Source organism: Anolis carolinensis, chromosome 6 (assembly GCF_035594765.1).
Source record: "Anolis carolinensis isolate JA03-04 chromosome 6, rAnoCar3.1.pri, whole genome shotgun sequence".
NCBI classification, from domain to species: Eukaryota; Metazoa; Chordata; class Lepidosauria; order Squamata; family Dactyloidae; genus Anolis; species Anolis carolinensis.
The window spans coordinates 45,355,546-45,366,293 of NC_085846.1; the positions used below are offsets into that span (position 1 = coordinate 45,355,546).

The 10,748-nt window shown below is 36.8% G+C and overlaps 1 protein-coding gene across 4 annotated transcripts in view; it reads left to right on the forward strand.

The window, feature by feature from the left end:
- Positions 1-9,931, forward strand: part of vstm2a (V-set and transmembrane domain containing 2A) — a 52,499-nt gene extending 42,568 nt beyond the window's left edge. For 2 of the 4 annotated variants that reach the window (XM_008118793.2, XM_008118792.2), the window contains exon 5: positions 8,807-9,931. In XM_008118793.2, the coding sequence (XP_008117000.1) occupies positions 8,807-8,895 (89 nt within the window). In that variant the 3' untranslated portion in view covers positions 8,896-9,931. The other 2 variants (XM_003226095.3, XM_016996655.2) reach the window with 2 other exon arrangements.
- The last annotated feature ends 817 nt before the right edge of the window (positions 9,932-10,748 follow it).

Sequence of the window (10,748 nt, forward strand, 5' to 3'; positions counted from 1 at the left end):
ATGGACATTGGCCACACAGGCTGGAAGCCTGAGAGTTACTTTTCCAATTTCTAGCCTACTGTGAGCTCTGTGTGTCCACTTCAAGAGCATACCAGATATGTTTGTTTTCTGGGGAGAAAAATCAGGAATCATGAACAAACCATAATTTGAGGAAATTTCTCCATCATTACTGAACTTGAAAAACCTCTTAAGATTCTAAGAGTCCAGGTTGGAAACTTGATAAATAATATTTCATAATACAGTAGAATCTCACTTATCCAACACTCGCTTATCCAATGTTCTGGATTATCCAACGCATTTTTGTAGTCAATGTTTTCAATACATCATGATATTTTGGTGCTAAATTCGTAAATACAGTAATTACTACATAGCATTAATAGGTATTGAACTACTTTTTCTGTCAAATTTGTTGTTAAACATGATGTTTTGGTGCTTAATTTGTAAAATCATAACCTAATTTGATGTGTAATAGGCTTTTCCTTAATCCCTCCTTATTATTCAGCATATTCGCTTATCCAATGTTCTCCCGGCCCATTTATGTTGGATAAGTGAGACTCTACTGTATTTGATACTTAACTTGTAATGCTGACTTTTGATATATAAAGAGGATTCATAGCTAGTATCTAAAAGTATCTGACACCTTATGAGAGTTAATACAGTAGAGTCTCACTTATCCAAGCTAAAGGGGCCGGCAGAAGCTTGGATAAGCGAATATGTTGGATAATAAGGAGGCATTAAGGAAAAGCCTATTAAACATCAAATTAGGTTATGATTTTACAAATTAAGCACCAAAACATCATGTTATACAACAAATTTGACAGAAAAAGTAGTTCAATACACAGTAATGTTATGTTGTAATTACTGTATTTATGAATTTAGCACCAAAATATCACGATATATTGAAAACATTGACTACAAAAATGGCTTGGATAATCCAGAGGCTTGGATAAGCGAGGCTTGGATAAGTGAGACTCTACTGTATTTGAATTTTAAAATGGTCAAGAAATATAAACATTTCACATTTAAATGACACAGTAATTTCTACTGTTTAGGATTTGTTGACACAACTAGAAAGAGTCTTTTATCTTAAAATATTTGCATTTTAAAAATACAATTATTTTTACTGACCCAGTACTAAATTATGACACACATAAGAATTGATACAAAATAATACATGCAAGGATAGTTGAGTATTGAGAAAGAAACCTGTGATAATACTTTGGCTTAACTATATTCAGAAAAGCAATTCTCTCTGTTAAAGATGAGATAGTTATAGTGCTTATCACCAGGCTGCAGACATCAATTGCTTCTTATTATTCAGAGTCATATTTTCAACAAGCTGTTAATGTTGCTGTGGTAATAATATTTCAGATTTTGCGCAGGAACATTTTTATTTGGTAGGCATGGTAATAGTTCAATTCCTCTCCCTCATGTAAATGCAATTAAATTAGAGTTTTTAGCTTATTAACTGAATGCATTAACCCCTTTCTGTTGACTTTCTTATCACTGCCTAAGCCTACCTGATTCTTTCATCTGCATGTTCATTATATAATTTCAATGACACCTCCTACTCTTATTCTCTCCACAATTACCATTGTCATGCAAATTCAATCCAACCAGCTTTCTACACTTGTCACTCAATCCTACCTGTCTAACACTAGAATATAAAAAACAAAGCATTTTTACAAACTATATAGCCCCCATATCCACAAGGACTCTCTAAAGCCCTATGTTAGTAAGGGTCAACCCTACACAAGGACATAATAGTAAAGGTAACTATCAGGAATGAAATGCAATTAAAAGATGCTTTAAAAACTGATTCATATTTCTGCCAGTAAAATGAAGATCACATTATTTTGAAAATTGTGTGTTGTTGCTCCCAGGTCCAATCCTATGTTACCATTAAAACAATAATATTGGGTAAATGAAGAATAGAATAATGTTGAAAATATTTCTTTAAAAATGCCCCCCAAACCCATGTTTATTTTGGAATGCCAAGAAATCCTGTTGAGCAGAATCGTTACAGTCCAGGATTTATTCACAAATGTTTCTTTTGTATGGAAAACAATATTTTCTATGCTGGAAACAGATTTTACTGCATATAAATATTATTTTGTGTGCAGAAAATGCTGTTTCCTGTACAAAAATGCTGGGATTGGATATTTATTCTTCATAAAAATTGTATTAGGTTGGGTTGCTATGAGTTTTCCGGGCTGTACGGCCATGTTCCAGAAGCATTCTCTCTTGACGTGTCGCCCACATCTATGGCAGGCATTCTCAGAAGTTGAGGGGTATGTTGGAAACTAAATAATATGAGGTTTATATATCTGCGGAATGTGTCCAGGGTGGGAGAATGAATTCTTGTTTGCTTGAGGCACATGTGAATGTTCCAATTTGCAACTTTGATTAGCATTTAATAGCCTAGCAGTTTCAAGGCCTGGCTGGTTGCTGCCTGGGAGAATCCTTTATTGGGAGTTGTTAGTTTGTAGTTGTACCATACATCAAGGAAATCACTGACTGCATAGGGAAGCTGATGAAGAAACACAATGTACAAACTATCTACAGATCCACTAGGAAAATCCAAGAAATGCTACGTTCAGCAAAAGACAAGAGGGATCCTCTCACCTCTGCAGAGTCCACCGTATACCATGCAGTTGTGGACAAGTCTACATAGGGACCACCAAACACAAATCAAGGAACATGAACCAACCTGGGCACAGCATATAATTTGAGAACACAGAAATGCTGGACCACTCTAACAATACCATGTCAGGCTACATAGAGGGGCCATTGAAATTGAACAAAATCTGACTGCCAGTATTAAAAAAAACCTCTAGGATCAGGATAGTAAATAAAGAACAGCACTAAAAAAACAGGGCAATTCCAGACAGGAAACAACCAGGGCCAGCTAACACCTCCCAACAAAGGATTCCCCAGGCAGCAACCAGCCAGGCCTTGAAACTGCAAGGCCATTAAATGTTAACTCATGGCAACTCAGTGATTCCAGCCATGAAAGCCTTCAACAACACATTGTTTTAGGTTGATTTGCACAGAAGTATTATCTTTTGTGTAGAAAATGGTTTTTAAAGATATTATTGCAGTCAGGGCAAATTGCTAATCTTATTTGTTGCTTTGTTTGAGAAGAAAATTAATGGAAAATTAAATCTCTAGCCAGATGACTAATTCTCAGAAAATCAACTTGATTCAGTGGTTAAAGGGCTGCAAAGTTTCTAAGGTCAGGATTCAAATCTATTCTTGACCATGGAAATTCAGTTGTGGTCTTGGATGAGTCACACACTCTCAGTCTAAAGAACCACATTAACTAAAGTCATGGGTTGCTACGAATTGGGGCCATTTAAGCAGTTGAGTTACTTGTGGAATTGACAGTGATCATTTACACAGCTATCCATATTCCCCAGGTTTAGGTGACCCGCGGGCACAGGATGGCACTCACAATTCCCAATTTTCCCATTCTCACAGTGGCATGGTTATTGGTCATCTCTTGTCACCTGGGGTGACATTGGCAAAGGCGATTGGAGGAGGGAAGGGGAAAGGAAACAAAATTCTTCTTCCCCCCCCCCCCCCTGACATTGCTTTGGGACCCAGCAAACATCACTCCAGGCAACAACCACTAGCCATGTCATCCTTAGTGGTCACCGTGACAAAAAGAATGGAAGGAAAACACTAAGGGTGGCTGTCTGGCAGTACCAAAACAGTTTCAGTGCCTCTGGATTGTCTTGTCTGTACAGTGGCTGGTGCCTGGCAGTCATTTGCATCTCCAGATTGGCCTTCAAAACAAAAGGTTTGTGTAGAGCTGCCCAAAGAGAAAGATAATGGTAAAATACCTCTGGATAAATCCTGCCCATGAAACCTTAGGATAGGCTGATGATCAATCAAAATCCACACAAAAACATATAACATTTGTAAGGTAAATTCTCCAGAGACATATTCTATTAATTCCCCTTATGTGTAAGAGGTTTTCTGGAGGATTATGGGATTATTATTTCAGTAGAGTCTCACTTATCCAACATTCGCTTATCCAACGTTCTAGATTATCCAACGCAGTCAGCCTCCCACCTGGATCCACAGCTGTTTCTCTAGGCAGCAAGGACTGAAGTTTTTACAAATTTAATTTCCTACAATGTTGTTACTGTAAGTTCATTTTATGCAATTCTATCTTTATTTGAAGTCAATTTGTTAGTAGCCAGTAATTACTACATAATGTTGCAGTGTATTGCAGTGTATTGAACTGCTTTTTCTATCAATTTGTTGTAAAACATGATGTTTTGGTGCTTAATTTGTAAAATCATAATATAATTTGATATTTAATAGGCTTTTCCTTAATCCCTTCTTATTATCCAACATTTTCGCTTATCCAACGTTCTGCCAGCCCGTTTATGTTGGATAAGGGAGACCCTACTGTACTACTATTACTAATATTACTATCATTATTGGCACCCAAGAAGTTTCTTATTCTCATATTTCCCAGTTTCATCCAGTGAAACCACAACTGAATCAACTCAGCATAGCTAGCAGTGTCGGTTATAATGAGCAGATGTAAGGTTAACATAATCAGTGGGGCGTCATTGAATAATCCAAACGGGTCATCACAGTCAATGAAATTCAAGGGCAATCTGTAGGAAAAGGAGGCCAATGAACATGAAGATGAAAAGGAAAGGAAAGGGTGCTACAAGGAGTGTCATTGAAGCAATGGAAATCTATTTTCAATGAGTTCAGAAAAATCACAGGAAATGAAAAGCTTTTCTGGTGCTCATAGAATAGAACAAATGTGTTCCAGTTCAGTGCTCAAATTATAGCCTTATTATCCATGCATATAAAGGACTGTGCTGCTGTACTGTCATGTACTCCATTGGCTGCAATCCCTTGACGTGATGACTTGCGTGGTTTTGCCAACATCTATCACAACAAGAAAAAAGCCCAGTCCTGAACCCCTGTAACAAAACATTTATCATGGCTTCCATTATGTTCTGTTAGGGATTTTCTGTTGTTGTTGAATCAGTTCAATGTCAGAGGAAATTTTAGAAATCATATGCATGTTTAATTTCAACAGTGTTTTCAGATACAAACCTAAGCAATCAATTCATCTTGATGCAGTTTGCCAATGGCATGAGTACTATATAACTTTCTCTTTTAAATTGATTAAACTTTGGGACCTTCACACAGCCCTATATCCCAAAATATCAAAACAGAAAATCCCACAATATCTGCTTTGAACTGGGATATATGGCAGTGTGGACTCAGATAACACAGTTCAAAGCAGATATTGTGGCGTTCCCTGGGCAATGTCCTTGCAGACAGCCAATTCTTTCACACCAGGAGCAACTTGCAGTTTCTCAAGTTGCTCCTGACATGGAAAAAAAATTATATATTTTAAGTTGTACTGAAATACTTCTAGTTGTGAGCCCCTTTGAGTCTCCATATGGGGAGATAAAGCAGGATATAAATAAACAAAATAAACAAAATAAATAAATAAGTAAATAAATAAATATCTCCTTCATAAATATGACCAGGAGATAAAGGGCTGTGCATAATAGATCATATGTAGGTTGGCGTAAACATCAATATAAGAGTTCTATGCGTGAATGATTTTCACTACAAGAAATTTGATGATTGTAGGAAAATTTCAGGAGGCGCAAAAATTTTATGGAGAGACACTATTATCATTTTGACTTTCCACACATATAGGATGAAAATGATTGATTCAGAGCAATGTGAGGGTAACAGGAGTATGATTATGTAAGCAGCAGCTAATGGTAAAAAAATAGTGGAATGGTCTGGAAGTAAAGGGAGAAGGAGTGAAGGAGTAAAGTAATCAGAAAGATCAAAAGTGTTCTTCTCAAAAAAGCAAAGTAATTGTGCATCAATAGATTGGTTTTTTCCACTCATTTATATCTATACAAAGATAAAGAGCCATGTGAGTTAAGATAAGAAGAATGATAATTTACAGTTTGCTGGAAGTGATTTGGGGAGTTTACTTTGATCTTTACATGCTATGTCAAGTATGGCTATAAGTCAATCACAAACCAAACTGTTTATGTGTTGAGAAAGCGGTGATCTCAGAATAGCTTCATCCTTGACTCAAGAATTCACCCATATCTACACTAAAGAGGCAAGGCTCATATAGACCCAAGCTACACTGCCATTGGAGCCCCGGTGGTGAAGTGTGTTAAAGCACTGAGCTGCTGAACTTGCAGACCGAAAGGTCCCAGGTTCAAACCCCGGGAGCGGTGTGAGCAGCCGCTGTTAGCTCCAGCTTCTGTCAACCTAGCAGTTCGAAAACATGCCAATGTGAGTAGATCAATAGGTACCACTCCAGTGGGAAGGTAACAGCGCTCCATGCAGTTATGACAGCCACATGACCTTGGAGGTGTCTACGGACAACGCCGGCTCTTCGGCCCAGAAACGGAGATGAGCACCAACCCCCAGAGTCAGACATGACTGGACTTAACGTCAGGGGAGAACCCAACCTTTACACTGTCATTATAATGCAGCTCAATCTGTATTATAATAGCATTGTAGATAGATGGGGTTATAGTTGTGGCTGATGATATCCTGCATGAAGGGCTTTGAATCTGCTCTGAGTCTTAGTTGAAATGTTAAAGGAGCTCTTTGCAGTACTAAACATTATATAGCCCTTTTAGAATTCAAACTAAAAAACCAAGACTGGACATTCATGCCATCACGCTTTCCCTGCAATCATCAGTACAAAGAAAAGATTGTGGCTGTGCTGGCACTACAGCTGCTACCCAGCCACAGGCTTAATGGAGTCTTCCACACTTTAATATTTCTATAATTCTCTTCCATTATGTATTGTAATCATGTCACATTAAACATGTATATTTTGTGCATACAAAATGCCTTATCCATCGGTATTTCAAAGTTATGCATGTTAATGGGCTTGGACATAGCAAATGATATTTTTTATGAGATGTGAGAGGCTCTTATGATTTTATCATAAAGGCCAGGCAAAGTGTCCCACTTTGCCTGGCTTCTGGCAAGGAAAGAGGGAGCAGTGGGGTGAATTGTTGCCCTGCACGCAGCTCCCTCTCACAACGCTTTCCCCATCACGTGGGGAAAGAGTTGCCCTTACAGGGAAGCCCCATGCTGGCTCAATTGGAGCCAGAACAACACTGGAAGCTTCCCATGTTGCTGGGAATGTGCCTGGTTAGGGGCGGAGCTATAGGCAACGTCATCTGATGGCTGCTGTGGGGCTCCATTCCCAAAGTTGGCTCTAAGAGTCCTAGGATGCTTATTTTGAGCCATGTGATGAGATTGTTAGACATGATTGTCTTAAACAGAGCTTCTTTTTTAATTTGTTTTTATTAATTTATCAATCCAAATGTACAAGCTCACATTTTCCTCATTCTACAATATCTCAAACATATCACGTTGCACACAATCCGACAACAACAAAAAAATCAAGAACATCCCCAAGCATATTTCCCATCAGTCTTTTAACGTTTCCATTACAACTTCACTATACATCTCTCCACTACACACCCTTCATCTACCTATACATGTTTTATTTTCAATATTATTATTATTAATTTATAATTCAAAATGTATAAGTATACATTCTTTCCTCATTTTACAGTATCCCAGGCATATCACATTGTATGCAATCCAACAATAAAGAAAAATCAGAATCAAAACATCTTTATGTATATTTCTTATTAGTTTTAGACTTTTCCATTACAACTTTATTACATATCTCTCTACTACACCTTTTTATCTACTTATACATGTTTTATTTATTATTATTATTATTATCGTTATTATTGTTATACCTTTTCCCCCTCTTCCCTTCCCCTTATTTTGTACCACCTTCACCGGGACCAACCAACTCATACTGTTTCACAAGTCCAAAATTTCATTGTCTCTGTTGCTGGCTTATACCCCTTTCCCTCATTAAAAATATACTCAATACATTTTCTCCATATTTTCCAAAAATCTGTTTGTTTCGATAAACAGAGCTTCTTAAACTTTTTCCCATTTGTGATCCATTCCCACCCAAAAAATATTTTATGTGACTCCAGGTATATAGGTATAAAAAATAGGTATAAAAATAAAACATTTACTGATAATAAATCAGCATTTGCAGGGCTTGCTAAACAGAATGATTTTTTTTGTGGAGTACAGCTAGAGTATTTTCTACAGTGTTCACTGTAAACACTATACTTTGTTGCTAACAAATTTGTGTAAATGGGTGGCATTCAGAAACCTTTAATCACTTATGGGCTATGCTCAGTTTGATGGATTTTGAATTGCATAGCCCTACCACAGCATCTGGTGAATCACTGGAGTATTTTCTAGTGAAATAAGTGATGCTGTCTTATGATATTGTATTTACAAACTGATTGCAGATTGATTGATTTTTATAATAAATACTTTGAGGTGAAAGGTGTTTTAATTTGTTTGTTTTGCCACATGGTAATTGGACTACACTGTTGGGGGGTTCATACAAGACGCCAAAGCAAAGCACCTCTGTGGGACTGAAATACTTTGTATGTGTTATTATTTGCAGTGCATGCCAAGACAATCATGGGCACAAGAGCCAAGCTGGCGAGCTAATTACGTATATAAATGTATATGTTTAAATAGCCTTATAAAGGAGCATTGGAAATCTGCAAGATGAGCGAATATCTTATAACTTCTTCCGCAGGTGCGAGGATAGCTACAAGCCATGGACTTTCTGTCCTGCTTCTTGTTTGTGGCTTTGTGAAGGGTGCTTTGCTTTAATCTAAAAAGTGCTGACTTTTTCCAATATCACTTTCTCTTCTTAAAGCAAAGAGCAAATCGTCTGTAAAACCTACGGAGCGGACAGCAAAGTTGACCCTAACTTCCAACCACCACCCTGCACCCAATGTACTCTAACTCTCGACACAAAGGAGCATCTTCTTCGGGACATACACACAAAAATAAACAAAATACTAAACAAATGTTCAAAAAGGAGAGAAGAAGCTACCATATAGTTGCTTTATTTCATGCTTTCTTTGGAATGTATCCCTATCTCTGGAATTGGAATTGTGTGGTGGAACATTATTCAACTTGTCAACAACATTTTCTCTTCCTCTTACCCCTTTTTGGTTTGACAAAAGTAAACTGCTGAATTCCTTTTCACTATTCAGAGGTTGGAAACAAATTTTTAGTACTTTCAAACTGGACATTTGTTCTTGTTCTTGGGGGCAAAGTACCACTCAAAATGGAAAGGAAGAAAAGAACCCAAACTCTCTGTTTCCCAAATCTCAACTAGAGACCTGTCTGACATACAGGAAGTATACAACATCTCTGTGACAATGGATGGAAATATATATGTGTGTGTTTTTAAAGTATTTATTTTCTAAATGAGAAATCTAATAAAAATTCAAAGCTGCTTATTGTACAAAAGAACGAGATTTCTGGAAGACATTCAAGAAGTGTTGAAGCCTCTCCCAGGCATTCTTCTCTCATTTAATTTTTCCCTGTCCCATTGTTTTTGGATTTCTTTTCTGTTTGATGGTGGCAAGCAATTGTTGGCCCTGGCCAACCCTTGTGGAGCACATGAAAATTTCTATAAATACATATTTTGTTTGTGTGTGTGTTCTCTTTTTTGCTGTATTTTCTTTAATTTTGCAACTTCTGTATATGCAAACCTAACTTAAATTCTGTAAATTGCTTACTTGTGTGATATAACTTCAGAATAGACATTCTACGGTTCATCTTGCAAGCCAGTTCTGAAAATTATCTCAGTGTGGTGCCACCAAATCACATCTGTTTCCTTTCCAAAAAAGCACTCATTTTAATTTGCCATTTGGTACTATGTAGGATTTTGTAATTCATGCATTCACTTTTTGCTGGTCTGAGCCTTTGCAGATGGCAGTGTGACCCTCTGTTTACTCTGTAAAAATGCACATTAAAATTTGTTATGGTCTCCAAGTGGTGAATTATTTGGGTTTTCCATTTAACAGGTTGGAATTAATTCTCAACTGCTCTTTTAATTTGTGGTATTTATTGGGGATGAAAGTGTTTTGTATAATTCTCCCTTTGCTTGGAAAGAAAGAAAAATGCTGTGATTGATTGAAGTAAGTTATCAAGGAAAGAGATTTTTTATTAACTCAACTCACTCAAGAATCTTGGAGATTGCTTACCCTCTCATTTCTTTACGTGGATTCAAATGGAATAATATTTCTTGTGTCCCTAGTGTGAAAATTGGCATTTTCTGAATTTGCTGCAGGAGAAGGTTTTTATTATTGCAGTCTTTAGAAAGACTTTTAAAACTGCCAAAGCCTTTGCATTTCCTAGCTAAACGAGTAGCTTGCTTATTCATGTACTGAGCACTTTACAATAAATAAACCCAAGTGCTTTTATATGTGCTATCTGAACATTCAAGAGGGGATAGTAAATGTGTTATAATTACTATTTATGCACTTGCCAAAATCCACAGGGCAGGTCTGTGCACATCACTGAATATTCTATATCTGAATATCTGAGGATATATACAACTGTTGTATTTAGATTTGCTTTCTTCCAAACAATTTCAAGAATTGTTTTCAAGTAAAAATGTTGAGGTTTGTTGTAAGTTATTCTGAAATTCCTTCTTCAATGCAATCCATTCCTTGTAGAAAGTGAAATATAGAGAAGTGGCAGCAATAACAGCCACGTATATAGATCTCATATTAAACACATTAGAAAAATTGACAATACAAAAGTATGTCGACAAAATTGTAATAAAAATAAATCTATTCAGC